At 39.5% G+C, this 21,178-nt stretch overlaps 1 protein-coding gene across 2 annotated transcripts in view; it reads right to left on the reverse strand.

The window, feature by feature from the left end:
* Nucleotides 1-20,948, reverse strand: part of LOC126299257 (elongation of very long chain fatty acids protein 7) — a 115,404-nt gene extending 94,456 nt beyond the window's left edge. The window contains exons 1-2 of one of the 2 annotated variants that reach the window (XM_049991053.1): nucleotides 20,870-20,948; nucleotides 1,653-1,716 (exon numbers count right to left, since the gene is read on the reverse strand). In XM_049991053.1, the coding sequence (XP_049847010.1) occupies nucleotides 1,653-1,713 (61 nt within the window). In that variant the 5' untranslated portion in view covers nucleotides 1,714-1,716; nucleotides 20,870-20,948. Of the gene's footprint in view, nucleotides 1-1,652; nucleotides 1,717-13,060; nucleotides 13,228-20,869 lie in introns of those variants that run through there. The other variant, XM_049991052.1, reaches the window with a different exon arrangement.
* Between the last annotated feature and the right edge of the window lie 230 nt (nucleotides 20,949-21,178).

A 21,178-nucleotide genomic window follows, 5' to 3' on the forward strand; every position in this document is an offset into this window, starting at 1 on the left:
CCAGAAAACAATTTCTTAACTTGATGACGGCTTTCTCAACCAAAAATTTAATGTGATCCGAACGCCTTGCTTTTAGTTTCTGTTATATTCTGTGGTTTTAATATTCACGTCAGTACAATGATCGAGAAGAGTGACACCAGTACATTGGTGATAGGAAACTCCTTTATTCTAAGTACTACGGCGGACTGAAGAGAGAATTTTATGTAATTACTGGTTCCGCATATGACGAAAACTACGTGCATTTGTTTTATACTCCTGTAGACAGAAGTCTGCTCTCTCTCGCATCTCTGTTTTCGTGCTCTCTATGGCTCCGTTTAACACTTGTTCATCCGTAATACCGCTCTCTCTATCTCTCTCTCTATCTCTCTCTCTCTCTCTCTCTCTCTCCCTCTCTCTCTCTCTCCCTCTCAAACGAGGTAATCCGCTATGCAACAGCCTCCATGACAGAGTTGAAAGAAACCTATTAACGCGAGGGGGGAGGGGGGGGGGGGGGTTCGAGTAAGGTTAAGCTGTCACTAGTGTTGGTGGTAAAAAATAGTTTCATCGGTCGAATTAGGCTGGCAAATCGAGAGTTGTTACGCCTTGACGTCATAGAGGACTAGTAGGCTACGTACCGAAACCGAGACCCATGTTCTGTATCTTTTTTATTTTCATACCATTCCAAAATAGATCAAATACTGCAAAATTAATTACGACGTTTACCTATCCATGCATTTCACGTCATTCACAGGTCGAAGAAAGACGCCAACGTCACTAAAACCTGACATAATCTGAATGTTAGGTAGGGTATACCTTCACTGTACTCAGTAATTCACTTCAAAAGCATCACGTCTTCGTGATCATCCATCCGTAGATCTGCGTTTATTGCATAGACATGGTATGACTGCTTACTCATCACACTTTCGCTGTGAGTAGTAATATCAAGGGGTTGGGGAGAATAGCAACCACAGAGTCCTCTAGAATGGACGAAAACACTTCATTTTTAATATTACACATAATTCACTTAAATTTATGTTACTTAGTGTTACCTGGACTTTGATCCAATGTGAAAATAAGGGCGACTTCTGAATCTGATAAATTATCTCAGTAAGTTCGTCCCAATGAAGTAATTTTTAAGACGGGATCGAACGATGGTGGTAAAGAGATGGACGATTGTCAATGTCCAACTTGTCAGTAAGAACCATATTACTTCAGGAAATGAAATTAATACTAAAATTGGAAACCTTAAGCTTATAATTTATTTTTGCTGCAAGACGAGTTGACCCAAAATTTTATGAGTACTTTTCCAAACAACCGTGATGAAGTAGAAGATTGCACGGACATGGTGATATAGTACGTTGATTTCATTATGTAAGTTATTGCTCCTGCAGCTTCCGTACGTTGCAAAGCGTAGCGGTAAGGCCAGTAGGAAATTAAGCCCAATGAATACAATGCAAATCATTGACTTTTTCAAAATTCCTAAATTACTCCGAAAAGAGGTTTTATACTAGAAGAACGCAGAGCGATTCTCTAGAAGCATAATGCAGTACTCGTATTATATGTTTACTGTTCTTAATTCCAAAGCTAAGTACTCTGTCAGTGTCGGTGAAGATGAAAGTGCACCAACTTTTGACGCCAAATATAACTCTTATTTAATTCACAGCAGTACTTACGTTTTTTATGTTGTATGAGTTCATTGTAATTGTGGACGACCAGGTGCATGAGGCTAGCCATTTTCTGAAACACAATAAAGATAAATATTATATTTGACAGCCTTACTCCAATAACATTTTTTAGTCCAGTATAAAAATATACAACTGAAAGTGTTCCACAATGAACTATACTATTTTCACTCTTACTTTTATACTTTTAGCATTTTATGTAACATAATTTTTTATTTGCTTTTTTATACATCAGCACATCAGTTTCACAATATGAAGTTGGAGCATATCGGAAGAGAAGAATATTTTCATAGTTCAAAGAGAGCAACAATCCTTGATACATACTGCAAAGAAGTTTATTTTTCTTGTGAAATCACGGATTTGTCTTTCGACATCTATTGTCAATGAATATTCAAATTTTTAATCATCATCGAATGATTAATCTTTATTTTTCCAGACAGTTATTGATATATCTACAGCCTTTCTCTCCATCGATGTGTTTGGGACAATATGGGATTCGCTGAGTCTCAAGAAAATTTTTAACGAATCCGTAGTTAAAGTATTTCTGTTTATTGTAATCTTAGATATATATGACGTAATTTTAGAAGATTATGTTACTGCGCAAATATCGGCATCAGCTGAGGAAATCGGTTGACGATGTGTCAGAAAGAAGGCATAGCACAAATCCATACAAAGTTAAACGAAAGTTGCGACCGTCATTGAAATAGCATGTAGACAGAACCCAACGACATTTCCTATACTGGCCCTGTTTGTATGTTAATAACGCTACCGCTTTCTAAAATTAGCAAGTCAATGTTATTTTGTTTCGGGGAGAGCTTCCTGGTTTTAATTAGATCCGTGAGATCGTGCAAGAACTTATTGTACTTGTTGAATTTTCATCCTCTTCTTGACAGCTGAATAATATCATTTGTTTTATAAAGACTGAATTCATGACGCTGTTCAGGATAGGATTTTTAACGGATTTCAAAGCACAATGAAAACAAAAAGGGTCTCGCAATAATGGGTAATATTTACGTCTGGCCTTGCAGCAGTACAGATTTCTGGTCATTAATGAATCAGATTACGATAGAAAAAAATTGTATAGGATTTGCATTAATTTTTTCTTTAATTAGGTTGAAATCTGATAAATACATATTCTGATGGCTAAGTAAGTCACATGATAGGGTTCTAGTGACGTAGTAGTGAGTAGATACAGAAAACCAAAGAGTTTAAAACGGAATGCATTGCTACCCGTAGCATGTGGTAAACATATTTTGCTGCTCTAGAATTTTCGCTATTCTGACTGCAACAAACTGACTCTGCAGAATTCATTTGTGGCACGACAGTGTGGGAGGAGTCACAAATTCAGCTAAGTAAAGAATACAACAATTTGCGCCTTTATTTGCATATATAAGCCGATTTCTGGATTTTCCTTTTGTGTGAGATCGCATGTGCCAGATCCAAGTGCTGATTCGAAATTTTAGATTGTAATACTCTAAGCGTTGTTTTCTCATAATCTTTCAATGATTGTCTCAATACCTATGTGTGTCTTGATATACTGTGTGCTTCAGAACATTTCCGAGTGTGGCAAAAATCTCATAGTATATCGTCATTTGTGAACTTAAATTGTACTTTTTATAAACTTTTGGCAACAGTTTTCACGTTTGTGACTAACTGTGTCACATATTGTATTACAATTATTTTTCCCTTTCAAGTGTATATTGTCTCCATTTATCATACATTAACACTATTTTCTAGTTTGTTGGCAATTACAACCTCAAATAAGTTTCAGGATATTAGTAACTTTTATCACAGGGTTTTCAAAAAAATGGCTCTGAGCACTATGGGACTTAGCATCTGAGGTCATCAGTCCCCTAGAACATAGAACTACTTAAACCTAACTAACCTAAGGACATTACACACATCCATTCCCGAGGCAGGATTCGAACCTGCGACCGTAGCAGTTGCACAGTTCCGGACTGAAGCGCCTCGAACCGCTCGGCCACCGCAGCCGGCACAGGGTTTTCATTTGCCTTAATACATATCTCGTTTTGGGGACGAATTTCTTGATTTCATAAACGGAATTATATCAATACATTTAGCTTAACAGGTCCAGAATTTAAAAGAGAATCTGCAGGCTTATTTTTAAGTTATTTGTTTATTGTTCCGTAAAAAAATTCCCCAGGTACAATGCAGCCCCACTGTGAACGCTTTTCTCGAATATGGTCTGAGTCAGTTGATGTTCGTAAGAAGGTGGAAATAGGCCTGAATATTGCAAACGATTGGAAGTTGCTGCGAGTGGATGTGTTGAGAGAGCACCCGAGAGTCGTGTAGCAAAGATACTAGAGATACCCCAAGTACTATCCTCCTCTGCTCCAACGTAGCTCAAACGTACAGTCTATAATGGTCCACTAATGAGAAGAAACGCCAGGCGCACTCAATGTGTATGGCTGGGGACCTGATTCAGCATGTTGAAGAGACTATTCCAACAGCCACTGAGGGAACGGGGTGCAAACAACCGCAGACTGAGGCGCATGTTGGAACTAACGATATCTGTCATCTGAGCTCGGGGGTTGCATTTAGATCATTCCAGAGACCGGCAGAGGAGGGTGTGAAGACCAGCCTTGCACGTAGGGTTTCAACAAGGTTCACAATTTGTAGCACTGTCGCCAGAACTGGCGGTGGCCGCCTGGTTCTGAGCCGAGTAGGAGGACTGAGCCAAAACTTCGTATGTACTATGACGAGCTAGGCTGCGACTTCTTGGACTTGACCCATAAGGGTGAGAAATGTAGGAACCACCTAAAGGGTCAGGTGTGCATTACACATCAGGGGCTGCTACGCAGGTCGCTGAATGTATGAGGATTGCACTCAAGGGTGTCTTAGATTTGACGACTCTCCTTCCTGTGCAGATAACGATGGCTGTGGGGCACCCATCAGTGTCAGTATAAGATCCAGAGAAATGCACCTACAGGGGGTGATTTTTAAAATTCTAGTGATTAACAGCCGAAGCATTCGCATCAAAGTGCCGAGTTCGAAGCGCTCCTGAGGAGGAAGATTTTTGGAAAAAATTTAAGCGTACATTGAAAGGAGAGGCTAATTACAAATCTAGGTGGTGTATTTGTCACAGTAAACAAGAAACTCATATATAGCGAGATATGAACTGAAATTGCATTCCGGATTATCTTGGCAAGACTCAGTACCCAGGGTGAACGTAAATTTATAATCGGAACTTTCTTTCACCCATCAGTCTCACCTCTCGATGTAACAGAAAACGTTATAGAAAATCTGGGTTAACTAGTACGTAAGTTCCCCAATCATATCGTTGGAGGAGACTTTAATTATGCAGCAATCAATTGAAAAAAATATAGTTTTGTTGTAAGAGTGATAAGATGCCTTGGGAAACATTACTAATTGCCTTCTCTGAGTACTATAAAAAACATATTGTATCGAAGCAACAAATATACTTAACCTCTTTCAGAAAGTTCACCAAGAAAGTGGTATCAGCGAACATGAGACAGACGCAGCAACAGTGATTCCTGGCGTACAAAAGGTAGTAATTATATTTTCAGAAAACTAGGTAAAGAGGCTGTAGTGTTGTATCTCGATAAGAAATTCGAAGGGAGCATGCAGAAGAACCGTGGATCAGGCTTAAAAGAGTAGTTAACCACGTACTTGAAAGGTATGTACCTGGTAGAACAGTTCATGATGGGAGGAACCTTCCATGGTACACAATAACTGTAAATAAACAGAGTCTGCTGCGTAAAAGAGGCTTACAGCAAAGCGTAGGGATAGTGATAGGTAGATGTTGAATGAAACCAAAGTTGTTGCCCAGATATTCATAGACGAGAGAGAGAGACTGAAATCGAGGGTAATAAAGCGAGAATGAAAACGCAGCACTCTGGTTTCAAATGTTCACCGAGCGAGGTGGCACAGTGGTTAGACACTGGACTCGCATTCGGGAGGACGGCGGTTCAATCCCGCGACCGGCCATCCTGATTTAGGTTTTCCGTGATTTCTCTAAATCGCTCCAGGCAAATGTCGCGATGGTTCTTTTGAAAGGCACGGCCGATTTCCATCCCCGTCCTTCCCTAATTCAATGAGACCGACGACCTAGCTGTCTGGTCTCCTTCCCCAAAAACAACCCAACAACCTCAAATGTTTCTTTACTAATGAACATCCATGGCTATTGCCCCACTTTAATTCTCTGCGAAGATGAGTGAAACAGATAGTAGAAGCAGTGGTGTTGAGAAATATATGAAATCGTTAAAATCTAAAAATGGTTCAAATGGCTCTAAGTACTATGAGATTTTAACATCTGAGGTCATCCATTTCCTAGACTTAGAACTACTTAAACCTAACTAACCTAAGGACATCACGTACATCCATGCCCAAGGCAGGATTCGAACCTGTGACCGTAGCAGCAGCGGGGTTCCGGACTGAAGCGCCCAGAACCGCTCGGCCACAGCGGCCGACCCGCTAAAATCGAACGAATTTCCAGGTCCCGATGGAATCGCCAGCAGATTCGCTACTCTTTCAACTATGCGTTGGGGCGTTGATGTTTGGGCAGATCTTGATAAGCTTTCCAAGTGGTGCAAAGATTGACAACTTGCTTTAAATATTCCGAGATATGGAACTGTTCACTTCGCAAAACGAAAAAATGTAGTATCTTGTGACTATAGTATCCACCAGTCACAACTGGAATCTGTCAATTCATGTAAGTTCTTGTGTGTAAGACGCTGTAAGGGTATGAAATGAGACTATTACATTGACTCAGACGCAACTAAAGCAGGTCGCAGACTTCTTTTTATTGGCATAATACTAGGGGAATAACATCAGTCTACGAAAGAGAATGGTTAAAATTCATTCTTGGGAACCATCTTAGAATATTTCTGAACTGTGTGGGACACGCAGCAGATATGGGTAACAGGGGGTAATGAACGTATACAGAGAAGGGGTCTGTTTCACCTGTGGGAGGGAGCCACACTGATGCCGAAAAATCTGAAGCGGTGACACGCTAAGATAGATGCTAACTCTCTTGGAAGCATATTTAAAAACTTAGTAGCTTTAATTGAGGAATTTAGGAGTATACTTCGACCCCATACACATGACTTTCTTAGGAACTGTGAAGACAAGATTAGACTAACTACAGCGTGCACAAAGGCGTTTAAGCAATCATTCTTCCCGTGCTCCTTGAATGGAATGGGAAGAGGCCCTAACAGCTGGTACAATGCGAAGCAATCTCTGTCATGAACTTCATAAGTGTTTGCCGAGTATGAACGCAGATGTGGATGTAAAAAAGATCTAGGTTTGTCGTCCTCTAGTCGGCGTGATCCTTCCAGGCATAGCAGCAACTACTCTTGAAAAAAATGAAGGGGTAGTTATTGAGTTTAGTCTTTGTGAACTGACCAGCCTTAACTTATTTGGAACCAGTTTAAGAAACCCACGTAAATCATAAGTACGGCAAAATAATCACGTCAGTATCTGAACTCTTCTCTGTGGAAAAAGGAGTAGGAGGCCTAATACACAGACGAGTTGTTCTACTTGAATATTTCCAAAAGTTTCACAAAATATATTAGTAATATTTACCCAAGCCTAGCAATCGAAATCTGTTACAATAGAGTTGAGAAGAAAGTAACAATTACTAAACATATTTAGACAATACAATGCTTATGTAAACGTGGAATAACTATTGTTTAATGTATTACAGACGTTATTGGTAGCGTACGTTAATAGTCTCCAAAATATTTTTAATTCGTAATGGTATTACTTCTATTGATGGTTTTTGGGTGTATACACATATTGAAATGTAATATATTTGAAATCGTAACAGTACAGTGACTGTCTTCAGCCATTTAGTGTGGTTAGTGTTTGTACAGCGATGATCTATGCACTATCTTATTGCATCGTCTGCTCTTCTTAACATCAAGAGACTGTAAAAAAAGAAACGAATTTGTACTCGAAACACTTTTTAAGTCTTTTCGAAGTTACTACTTCCTGAGAAATCATCCTGTCCTCACGTAACATACTTCCGTGACTAGTATCGGGTGATCTCATGAAAACAATGCCCTGCCCTCTGGCTGCACCTGCTATAGAGTTCATTGACCTCAGACAGTAATTGAATTCTCCCTTATTCGACTTAAATTGTTCACTGAATAAGTAATGAATCACTATCCCCAGGTCGTGTCCGTGAATCAATGTCAAGTCTTCTCAATGCTGTCAAAAGATATAAAAGTGATTTCTTTCCGAATAGGTTTCAAGTACTTCCGTCCAGTAATTTCAGTAACTTAGTTATTTTGCGAAATAAGAGTAATGCGGTACATAAATGAAGTAAAGTAACTATTTAATTTCTTAGTAAAAGTAATTGTAATAAATAATGTTGCAGAATACCTTTTTAAGAAAATATGTTAAACTCAATAAATTTACAAATATTAAAAGGTCCAAAACGTGAAAGCTAAAACATTAATAGAAACTTGTCTTTCGCTGCATGTGATAGGCAGCGGTTGTCATGAGCTGTGAAATGATTTTGTCATTTTTACAACAAACCGGCGACAGTGTTTTCATCAGTTTTAAATATAACCAGTCTGCAGAGATTTCGGAAGTTATGAACATGGTGCCTCCTCAGACTTCTGTCTTCTAACTGAAACTTAAGGTATCTTAAATCAACATTTCATCTCCATACGTAATGATGTTCGGTAGCTTAAGTAATTATGACGTACGGAAAAATTCGATACCCACAGAAAACAGACAGAGAATTCAATTATCAAAAATGGTAACGTTTTGAATTTTTATCTACCTCGGCAAGTGACACCTATAAGTTATCAAACATTTTTCATTGCGATACTGAAAGTCTATTATTTTATCTTGTAGCTAGCTATTTCATACGTTGGCTTGATCTAATCCAATATAAGCGACCATAAATGTATTAAGATAGTTATTTTCAGTTTTGTAGCGCAGACGCTCAATGTGAAAAACTGAATCTAAAAGTCGAAACAGAAATCCCTTATTGAGATGAGTACAGATTTCGTAAGTTCCTTTGACCAAAATACAAACGAATATTCGTCTGTTTTATTTGTGAAATGTATCTATTTTGCAAGATTATGAAATAACAGAAATTTCGTAAACGATTTTCGTAATGCTTGACTGGACCAAAAAAGTGAGAATCAAACTGTCTCTATTGCACCAAAACTGCCCTTCTTTCTTGGTAATCTTCTCTAACATTCGGCATCACTTTAATTTTACATCTCTTAGTTATCTCTGAATTGAACACAAATCTCAGCTGTCCCTAATAACTCATTTGTACCATCTTTCCTAGCAGCCGATTCGCGGGAAATGTCTGAAGTTATCTCAGCAGCTCGTTTACACTAATATGATTGCGGCTGGTCCTGTGCAAGGATGGAGCCACTTATTTTGTTTATGTACCTGTTACGCCTCACTTCTTTATTTTAAAGAGTTCATTCATATTTTTGTACCACTATCGTGTGTCTTTTTAAAATACACTTCTTAACGAAACGACTTTTTTGGAAGCTAAATATCACACTGTAACACTAATAATTCTGTATCCTCTAACATTAAATGAATTGGGCGTTAGGTTCTGGCGGAGGTTCGAGTCCTCCCTTGAGCATGGGTAAGCTTAGGGACTGATGACCTTAGCAGTTAAGTCCCATAAGATATAAAAATAAAAAAAAACGGGCGTTAAAAAGCGCATTTAGTAGATGCTGCGAAATTACGAAGTCGGAAGACGATTTACGATGAATAAAGTTTCGTATCGACAACGAGGTATGGACAGTGCACTTTGTATATGCCATTGTATTGAAAACCTACTGAAATTTACAGGCAATTGGAGTAAGCGGTACATGTAAACTGAAGATTCAGAATGTTGGGATGAGACGATTAACACCCGCTTCAGAAGTTGAATCGGACAAGAGAAACTGACCGTCAATATAAACACGTCTGTTATGTAGGTGAAGATGGACTCATCATTTATTAGATCAGACTATTGGCTCACTACGCACCGCAATGTTAGTGACGGCCAAGGGCACTGGTACTTAGACAAACCAATGTACTTGCACTAGAGAAGACTAAAGCTTAGAAACATGTCGAACCATTCTGATGCCAGTACTTTGTAAATTTCCTACATTATGCGAATGAAATTCTCCATCTTATCCAATTCACAGCTAGGCAGATTCAAAGTGTGTGATAACTGTTTTTTAGACACGTGATGTGTAAGACAAATAACAGACAGAAACTTGATGAAAGAAACAGAAACAAGTTTCCGTGTGGTCGAAGTATAATAGATCGCTATTCCTAGAAAGGAAGCCTTAGCAGATTTGAGGAGTGGTAAGTATGGATTCCTAAACATATTCTGCTTTACAGCAAGAACCAGATGGTGAAGGTTGTTAGATTTCACAGGTAAGGGCTTTAGAAGGCGGAAGCGGGGCCAGGACTGGCTCTTGCGTCCTTGGTTGCGCGGGTGGGGCGCATATTCAAGGATGTCTCGCACTTGCCCGGCCCTTTCCGTCAACAAGGACTGCGCAACGTGCTTCACAGCCCTCGTAAACTGCTCTTCCCCAGCTCGCTCTCGTCAGCAGTCGTACTGTGGTTAAAACTTTTTTTATTTGACTGCAGTAAAATTCGTTTCCTTCGTGTTTCCAGGTATTACAAAATTTACATATCGAGAAAACTCAACAATGAGGTAGTGGTGTTAAAAACAATTCACAGGTCGGGCCAAATATATGAACTTTAGTGCCGAAGGGAATGATAATTCTCTTTCCAAACACTTTTGTTACGACTTTGCTTTTTACTTCAGTACATGATGCATAATACTCGGACCTTTCTCTGCTTGCTGAATCTCTCTCTGTCACTTCGATAGGTAACTGAACTCAGACTTACAGTTACCGCCACTCAAAATTGGGTTATCGTATGACTTTAATTCCAGTGGCAGCTTGCATCAGCCATTAAACTTATTTGTAAGGTTACATTTGATTCCTTGTTCTCGTATTCTCGTACAGGGATCGCAGATTTCGGAGAAAAAACAATACCAATTTTATTTGCCGTTTCATAAAATTTGAATACTTCGTATCGATCTGATTTGTCGTCACTCCCATGAAGCGTTACTCTCATATCCCATAAAATTTTATAAATTCTTATTACTCGTGAGAGAAGAAATCTAGATGATACCAGTTCGTCTTAGAAGGCTAAGTTGAGAAGAAAAGAGTATGTTCTTGTATAAAGCGTAAACTGACAGAAATTTCGAAGAAATTATATTAAAACACATACTTTCTTCCTATCCTGACACGAATTGAACAAATAATTTTCAACAGACTTCCAGTCTTAAATACTTTTGAATCAGTAACCTAAACTCTTTTTTTTTGTAATATTTTGACTTTCTTTTTTTAGTTGTATCTAGTTTAGTCCTCCACTGAGAGCGAGGTCTTTACTGATGTGGAGGTTTCTGTGATCCGACAAGGTATTAATATGAACGTCTTTATGAAACGCAAAGTTTTGAGCATGGCTGTTTCAATTAAAATTGAAACAAATTGGACCTCGGTCACAATTTTTTAGCCTTATTAACCAGGTTTCAACAATTGTAAGAGTGCCTTCTCAGAATTTACACATTTAAAAAAAGTGGTCTATAACATAATTACGAATTTTTGGGAAGAAAAAATATTTTTATATAAAAACGTGTAAGTACTGACTAACAATACAAGACAGAGACACTACCTACATGTCACGTATAAAATAAATAACAGGCCAGAAGGACCTTAGTCACAAAATATTTAAAGGGAATGTGTGAAGGCGAGCCTCTAAGGGCTGCTCATACCTGTACAGCAACAGGTTGCAACGGACTTCCCGGAGAGTCTTCCCACAAATTTGTAATTATGTTAAGGCATTCTTAGAAGTGTTGAAACCTGATTAAGAGGACTAAAAAATTGTGACCGCGGGCTAATTTGTTTCACTTGTCTTTATGAAAGCCTCTGTTAATTTGAACCAGAATTTCTGGAATGAGATTGAAATAACGTTCTCTTTATTCCAAAGTCAATGATTTACCATAGGTCGCATATAAATGTCACCATTAAGAACAACAACGTAAAATATAGATTATTTAGTGGTAGCCTATTGATGAAACCAGATCGCCAATAAATGTGACTAATATTTAAAAAACGTTCAAAGAAAAAGACTCATAATTAGCTACAGCCGATGAGCCATTTAGGTCAACTTTCAGTTATACTTGTTGTTAGAGCAAATCTTTGTTTAGGCAGTTCGATACTACTTTCTGTCTATTGACAATGTTTCATAATGGATTTTAGGTAGAGGGACAGTTTTCGTGGAAACAAATGTCCCGAGCAACTCCAGATGCAAACGTATCGTTGTAAGTATCTAACGGAAACGTGAAACGATGACATAACATTATGACTTAGCATGCAATGTCGGTGGTTCTCTAAGGTACTTAGAGCACGACGTAGTTTGTGGAGACAATTGGTTTGCTGCAACTCCTCCAGGATGCAACAAGTCGATATGAAATGTGTTGTTCGGTATCGTTTTAGATATGAATTAGAGGGCTAAATAGGAAGTCTAAGAAATAAAATGTCACAATTTCTGCTTACAAATTAATAAAAATCATTCAAATGGCTCTGAGCACTATCGGACTTAACTTCTGAGGTCAGCAGTCCCCTAGAACTTCGAACTACTTAAAGGTAACTATCCTAAGGACATAACACACATCCATGCCCGAGGCAGGATTCGAACCTGCCGCCGTAGCGGTCACGCGGTTCCAGACTGTAGGGCCAGGAACCGCTCGGTCACTGCGGACGGCTACAAATTAATACTTGTTATATTGTACAGAAGTGGCGGAACAGGCTTTCTACACTCGGTGAGAACCCCGCGAGGTGGCTGGAAATCGACCATCAGATAAAATGCTATGATGAGAAGCAAAACAGATTTGGAACACATTCAAGGGCAATTTCCATGGGTATCTCGACTAGCTATATTCTTCTTAGCCGTTTCTATTTAAAAGTAATTCTTAAAACTGAAGAAAAATCTTTCTCAAAATTTATAGTTGAATTTATAGCTCTTGAGTGACAGCAATGATACGTTCTCTCAATTACACTACTTTAATAGAGATCTCAAATAACAATCTTGTCCCCGTGTCACATAAAATGTCGAAAACTGATGAGCCAAAAAAGAAAGAGTTGAATTCTTAGAAGAAATCGTCACAATAGACAAAAATATAAAACAGAAACATTTTCTCAAGATAGTGTCGCAGTTTTTTTATGGATATTTTTGTAATAAACGAAATTTGGAGAGAACGCCACCGAAGAACGAAATAAAATTTCATTTTTATTTTTAAATATGGTTCTTACATTTTAAGTGGAACTTTACGGGAAAGAAGTCTATTTAAACATCAAAAGCAGTATTGTTACCTGGTCGACAATAGAGGGGACAAGGTGGAGGAGCAGCGAGTCCATCATTCGGGCAGCGGGTTGTCGCGCGATGTGGAAGGCGCCGCTACGTGTTGGCTACTGTGCGACAGCGGGCAGCGGCGGCCGGTCGAGAAACAAGAAACACAGGGTGGCGAAACGATGCGCCACTCCGCGTCACCACAAACCGTGGCCTTCCACCCAACCACTGCCACACTCTTATAAACACCCGCACTCTCCTTTTCACCAGACTTGCCCCTCTCCCCCGCAGTCAGCACTCTGTTGCTCTAAATAACAGAACAGTTCTCTAACGCAGCAACGCAGAGAATAATTGTCATTTACTAAACAGGAAACGAAGCTCAAGACGAAAATCAAATAGGGGACGTAACTATCAACTCGGAGTAACGTCCAGAGTTTAAAAATAATTGTTTTAATGGTAAACAACTGCAAGTGTACAATCAAGTTTACCAAAGCCAAAGGCAAAATCGTCTTTAGTACAATGATTTTAGGCTCATTCGTTACGAAGAACAACGCGTTCAGATTTTGGCGTGTCCTGTTCGACTATAAAGTTAAGTATAGCAACATTTGATTTATACCACTTTCTAGTGGCCTTTATGCCATGCCATGACGTTCTGGTTGCTTTCCCTGATATTCAGGCAAGCCTCCACACCATCCTACTTTGTTTCTGTTCTACACGGAGAAAGCCAGGAATATCTTCGTTCATAATTCCTGGAGAAGGAGGTAACAAGAAGAACTTTAGAGACTAATCGTTAGCTACTGTCGAGGAAAATAGACGAAAGACTTAACTCTAGCGTTCTTTAAAGAGCCACACTGACATTCGTCAGCAGCAATAATTTTCCGTTGTTTACTTAACAAACCACGGAAAACAAACTGTGACTGCATATTTTCTGGATGCAATACCAGAGATTAATTATCTCAGCACGACAATTTCAGACGTCACTTTCACTTCGATGGTTTGATAACGCTTTCAAGGAAAACTGCGTATTTCCAAGACTGAAAAACAACGAGTAGAATAAAAATACACGTAAGCTTAGGGGTTCTGGAACTGAGTAGCCGAGACGCTGCAGAATCAGCGATCAAGATGAATATACCGAGAAGACAATACGGACAAAGTGAAACAGTTTAATAATAAAAATACGAAGAGTAGAAGACGCGACTTAAACTTGCACGAATCCTGGAATTCGCAGCAGAAACGAGGAACACTCATTGAAAACCTTATGCTAAATACATAGAGAAAATCGACTAAGTTAATACATTTTATTCAGTAGCGTCTGTACTAATTATAGAGTTTAAGGAGACCAATAATTATTTAATGTTTACGAAAACTTAAATTCTAGTGTCGCATGAAATAGAGAAGAGAATGAAAGAAATTAACGGCGTGGAATTTTATCTATTCGTATGGCACGCTCACCTACAAAGCCTGCTAGATCGGACTGTCTGTGCAGCAATGAATGAACAGGGTAATGCTTATACGAATGCTTTCTTGTCTACAAAAAACGTGGCTACAAGTTGCTTATCATTTTGAAAATGATGGAACGCACATTGCGGAATAAAAGCTGGTGGTGTAGGTATGTTTCTGTCTGGTTCCACACATGCTTTCTCGTGCTGTTATTTTGTCCTACTGTTGCTCGATTTTTAGATGCACAAATTGCTTTGTGGATATTTAGTGTCATTCAACCCCTGTTATTTATTTGAGCAAACTTGCTTGATAATGCATTTATTTAAGCTGACCAGCTCAAATTCTAACTAAAAATATTCCATTAATCTCTGTGTAAGTATAAATCCGTGTGATACATATTTGTATTTTCAAGACAATGATAGCCGTTGAGTCTGCAAAGAGACAAGTATAAGAATGAGAACAAGAGTAATAATGAAATCAACAGCAACAGCGAATCGCAAAATTATCCACCAAGAGGCGATGAAATGTATCGAAAGTTAGCAACAGCTCATTATTTTGCTTTTACTCACAAATTAAATAGCAAAGAGAAATCGTAATTAACAAAAATTATTACAATCAACATTTATGTTTCATATTGAAACATATAATTTACCATCATTCATTGTAGCTTTATGTTTCGTGAGGCTGTTGACGTTTTTCGTTCCTATGTGTCTTCAAAGCTATGGTGGGTAAGACAGCACAAGACTACTGGGTCGAAATCAGTTGATGACGACACATGCTCTAAAGTATAGCCATCATTAAATAGCATTCCTAGGACTTTCCTAAGCATGAAAACTTGAGCGATCAAACAAAGGCATGATCGTTCGGACAGCCCTTGTGTCTTGTGTGTGTCTTGTGGTACCTCTATGTTAACCCATTAGCTACAAATTATTTTTTAAAAAAATTTTTCCTTTATTACTATTGTTTTATATACAAACAGTAAGACACCGCTTTTACGGTATTACAGCCAAATCTTTTGATAATTTTGTCATTTTAGTCAAGCCCCCAAATGGAGATTTGTGTCCATTGTAGCCACGAAAATTATATCTACATGAATATCAGTGTTACTATAGTAATCAACATTCACCAGCAATCAAGAAAAAAATCTCGATGAGCAAAATAAACCTCGAAATGTAACGTCTGATGTGACTTCAAAATTCACGCATTTGTCGTAGGAAGAAGTGAGTGGAGCTTGAAAAGAGAAAGCGTCTTCAACATAAAGCACGCACGTAACCACTTTAAGTTCGCTGCTACACACGACAACCTCTGGAAGCAGAGAACGTCCAGTTTTTGTCATAGACACACATATAGCGTTACTGGGCCGGTTACAGTATGTAATCCCCAAATGGAAATCACGGCAGCTAATGGGTTAATACGATCACTCTAGCAAACTATCACACTTTGAGGACCTAATATAAATATTACCTTCTTTCTATAAAAGTAAAAACGTTGAAACTATCTCACTACTAAGGCTGATTTAAACTTCAAAATACCTTTTACTAAACTTGGATCTACTGGAGTCGGCACACTGGACTCGCATTGGAGAGTACGATGGTTCAAACCCGCGTCCGGCCATCCTGATTTAGGTTTTCCGTGATTTCTCTAAATCACTTTAGGCAAATGCCGCGATGGTTCCTCTGAAAGGACACGGCCAATTTCCTTCCCCACCCTTCCATAATCCGATGGGACCGATGATCTCGCTGATCAAATCAACCAGCCAACCAACTGGAGCCGGTACGCCTCTGGCTTCCTCCGACCTTTGAACTACTATACCCGGCCAGTTAGTGTTGAACCTATAGTTTACCGCGGATTCCGAAGAACTTGATATTTTTTACCTGTACAAACCTTTGCCGGGGGTTAAACGAATCACAAGTGCTAGAAAGAACTAGAACACCAAGCAGGGAACAAACGTAGATTTGTAATCTGATGCGCCGCGCGGTCTAGAGCGTGTTGTCACGGTCCGCGCTACTCCCCCCGTCGGAGGTTCGAGTCCTCCCTCGGGAAAAGATGGGTGTGTCGTCCATAGTGTGAGTTAGATTAAGTAGTGTGTAAGCTTAGGGATCTCAGCAGTTTGGTCCCATGGAAATTCCAATTTCCAGTAATCAGATGGTATTCGACTCTTGTCAGTGAGCTGCACACTATACAAGTACCCAATTAAATTAGAAACATCAGTTTCCAGAGACCCAAATTTTTGCAACCGTTCATATGGAAGTCACTGGAAACTGAGCATCAGTAGAGATGGAAAAGGGTGTGGGAGGGAATTAGACGGAACTCAATGACCGTTAAGGCATTCACCCTAAATGATTCGTGGAAACGATAGAAAATTCCAGTCACGATGGTTCGATGGTAATATGCGATACGCTCCTCTAAAATACGAGATACGTTCTCGCAGTATCCTTTCTTACCGATAGAATAAGTAGACGAGATATTGAAATTATAGCGTTGCGTCATTGTGTTGTGGAAATTATTTATGTAATTTACTTTGTGATGTTAGTTTTCCACTGGGTATTACTATAAATATTTTAGAAGTTTATGAATAGCATTGAATTAATTCAGATATCTTATTATGTAAGTCAGTATGGAGTCCATATGTCAATACCGATTTCAACACACAGTTTCCTCTGAAATAGTCGCTGTGCATCGATCTGATGAACACTGCGTGGCACTGAAACAGCTGTCCACAGAAGCTACGAAGTTACGTCACTCTCTAGATTTGTATCCTCTAAGTATTTCTTGTTTATCTTTGTTAAGGACTCTTTTTCTTTCTTACCCTCAGCTCACAATGAGCTGAAAACTTGAATTTATACTTTTTTCAGAATTTCTACCCAGCGTTCTGGCTGGAGTTTGAATAGGAATATCGGAATTTATCGTTTTCTTATCAACGAGTTTATTATACGGTGCCGTTGTTAGAAGTGGTCAAGGCTGAGTACGGAAACATGGCGTCGTGTTGTCCGAGGAAACTACCCGATGAATGCACGCAAAGATTTAGAGGACTTTTGGAGAATCTAAATGTTCCCTGACGAACATGGGTTATGTGTAGTAACTCTAGTTTGAAAATGAAATGATATCCGGAGCTCGACCATTGCATCAAATTATGACAGTTAGTCCGAAGCAGACCGTGGTTTACAAAAGAGCTTCAGTATAACACCTCAGTTTGCTTAGACAGATTTTTATAAAATTTTGATAGTCTAAATTTGTGACCACAGTTGTTGATGGTATAAAGCACAGAGGTAACCGTATACAGCTCTCAAGTACTGCAGTAAGCTAGTGAAGCGATGGAGTAATGTTACTCGTACTGAAAAGGTTTGGGTTAAGATTCTGAGCCAGTCATCTTGGTTTACATAGTGCATAGTTTTCCTAAGTTTTTGCAACGGTGACTTTCTTCTGCAGGGCAGCAACCGAGCGTCAATTCAGATAAAGTGAGCAAGTATCCTTGAAGTTATTGACCCGGGACATATCTGTTATGACATTGACATTCTTAAGGGAGGGGATACCTAGGAGCTTCTCAGTGCAAATATGCTTCTCATTTTATATCTCCAGCACGACTGCTTCCAGTGATGGATTCATCTTAAAGCTAAACCTCGTTTACTCTGTACATAAATACATAAAGAGGAACCAGATTTCAATAAACAGTGTTAAGTACCCAAACTGAAACCTAGGATTTTTGTACTGTGTTTTATAAATATATGATACTACGTTGTCTTAAACGATATCAAGTTATTTATATTCATTATCGAATGGTATTACTATTGCTGATCCTAAACTGAATAATTATTTTCCTTCGTCGGGTATTACAGTCATGACTAAACTTTCTGAACGAAATTTGCGCCATTTGACTGTAAATTACTATCGATTTACTTCACACAATGGTGATTTCGGCTTTACAGCTATTTTGAAGTGCAAGTTGAAATATCACAAAATGACCAACGTACCTATATTGCATGTCATCGTCGAATTAACGTATATGTGCTCTTAAAAAACAGTCGTCGTATTACAGGATATGCGTACATATCAAAGATACATAATAAGGCTGACATTGAGCACAGCGAACAAACATTAACAATCTGTAATGCGTATTTGAGAGCCAATACATTGCTATGACCTTAATTCATCACGTCCATACATCACAGAGTTGATTTATGAATGCAGGTCACAGCAGTACATTGTCTGTCAAACAATCCTCGCAGTTTGTTAATATTTATTATCTGTGAACAATGCCAGCCTTATTATGTATCTTTGATGTGCACTCATACCCTGTAATAGGACGACTAGTTTATAAGTTTATATATGAAGCTTCGACGATGACTTGTCATTTTGGCATGTCGGACATTATGTAACATTTCAACTTGAACTTGAGAATAGCTATAAGGCCGATATCATGATTGTGTGGGTTCAGTTAACTGTAATTTACAGTCAAATGGCGCAAGGTTCTTAAAAAAATTAAAGTGAAGAAGTTGTTTGTTTACAGGTCAACGGGGCGGAAAGATGAAGAGATGACTCACAATGTGGATGAGCAAGGTTCAGTTGCTCATACGGTTATGCTGACTGGCATTTTTCTAAATAATTTTTCAGCTGAATGAAGGAATAGTTCCATCAACGCGCATACGGTTATGCTGACTGGCATTTTTCTAAATAACTTTTCAGCTGAATGAAGGAATAGTTCCATCAACGGGGCGCGTTTCTACTAAGATTGTGTAGTGGCTCTATGACATCCATGTTTACAGGTTCGTAAAAATTTACCTACAATTATCCTGCTTACTACGGAGTTTAATGAATTGTTTAAAATGATGAAATGGGATGGGCGTATGGAAGGTTGTTTGAAATATGTCAGATCTCCAATTTATTTTTGATGACTGAAAATTAATTATCACTGCAATAATCATCCTAATGAAGTTCATTATTCCAGTTTAGAAAAGATATTTAATCTTCTTAAGGTGGACAATAATTACCTTGCATTCGACTTGCGATTTCTGTGTGTATGGAATATCTGAAGCGAAAGATGGGTTACGCTTGAGAGCACGTGCGCCTGTGTGTGTATGTGTGTGTGTGTGTGTGTGTGTGTGTGTGTGTGTGTGTGCGCGCTCGCAATTAATAAACGACTTTTCTGGCTGCAATGTCGACATAGATGACACGGGACGAGAAATTGTACACGTTCAGATATCGGAAAGTGAATGTAAAGACAGTGTTGGCCATTGGAAGATAGGATAAGACCTATTCGAAACGCGTCGTTGATGAAAAATGCTGAGAATAAAAAAATTCTGATTGATCAATCATATGACATAGTCGCAGTCTTTCGCCAGTGTTACATAGAGATCAAGGATAACGAAGTAAATTAACCGACATGTCCGCAGAATTCAGTTGTATCAGTTTCTAGCAGATCAGGGAGAGGAATGGTGATCATGGTCGTCCTCTGGACTTCAAGGTCAATACAGTTTCGAGTACTGAGCAGATGCCAGTCATGACCAATATGAAGCAACCGTGCCCAGGATTCGTCTGATGCTACCTTGGGCGAGCATAAAAAGCTGAAACAGGGTGATCACAGGGAAATTTGAACCCTGCTATTCTGGAATATAGCTCCTGCGCACGAAGTATTCCGCCACCTCAATCGGCTCCCCGACAAATCAATTTTGTGAAGTGTCTGTCCTATCGAAACAAACTGAGCCTGCTATTTCCATACATTAGGATGCAGTAAAAAGTAAAGTAGTCACCAATCCGAAGATTGTTTTATGGTTCAAATGGCTCTAAGCACTATGGGGCATAACATCTGAGGTCATTAGTCCCCTAGACTTAGAACTACTTAAACCTAATTAACATAAGGACATCACACACATCCACGTCCGATGGAGGATTCGAACCTGCGACCGTAGCAGCCGCGTGGTTCCGGACTGAAGCGCCTAGAACCGCCCGGCCACAATGTCCGGAGAAGACTGTTTTTAACACCACAGTGGACAAGGTCCTGTTGAAGGTTGTATGCCGTTTACGTCCTCCGACCATTGAAGCTGACCTACCCTGCTAGTTACAGGGGGACCTACAGTTTAATGCAGACTCCGAACCACGGTGCAACTAGGAATTTTTCACATCAATATACTTTGCCAGAGGTGGCTAAAGTGATAAGTGATAGATAAATCCTAGGATGGAGCAACGGAACATATATATGATTAATCTGTCTCCGTTGTCAACAAACGTGAAATCCCAAGAAATGAATAAAAAAATTTAAAAAAATGATTTCATTGCCTTTAGGACACAGGGAACGTCGCCAGCAATTAAAGATGAAAGATCGCGGCTGGTTGCAGGTGGAGCGGTAAGCAAAAGCCGGGATGGGCGTGTGGGCGGATTAGCGCGTGGCTACTCACCGGGCGGCGCGAGGTGTCCGCGGGGCCGGCACGCAGCTTAATGCGCACAGCCGCCAGCCAACAGCCAACAGCCAACAGCCGCGGCGCCGGCCGGCGTCGGCTCACAGGGAGGGGAGGTGCATTTCACCGCGCTGTTGGGAAACCGCATCACAGCCTTCTGCTGCTACCCTTTCTGCCCAAATTTAGGACACCACTTTCTCCCACAGGCCACCGCGGGGTGACTGCTCCGCTTCCCACACCAAAACCGTGTGCCTGTTTTGATGATAACCTATGATCTGCGAGTACAACAATGAGATGTATTCGTAGAGG

This window comes from Schistocerca gregaria, chromosome X (assembly GCF_023897955.1).
Source record: "Schistocerca gregaria isolate iqSchGreg1 chromosome X, iqSchGreg1.2, whole genome shotgun sequence".
Lineage (NCBI taxonomy): Eukaryota > Metazoa > Arthropoda > Insecta > Orthoptera > Acrididae > Schistocerca > Schistocerca gregaria.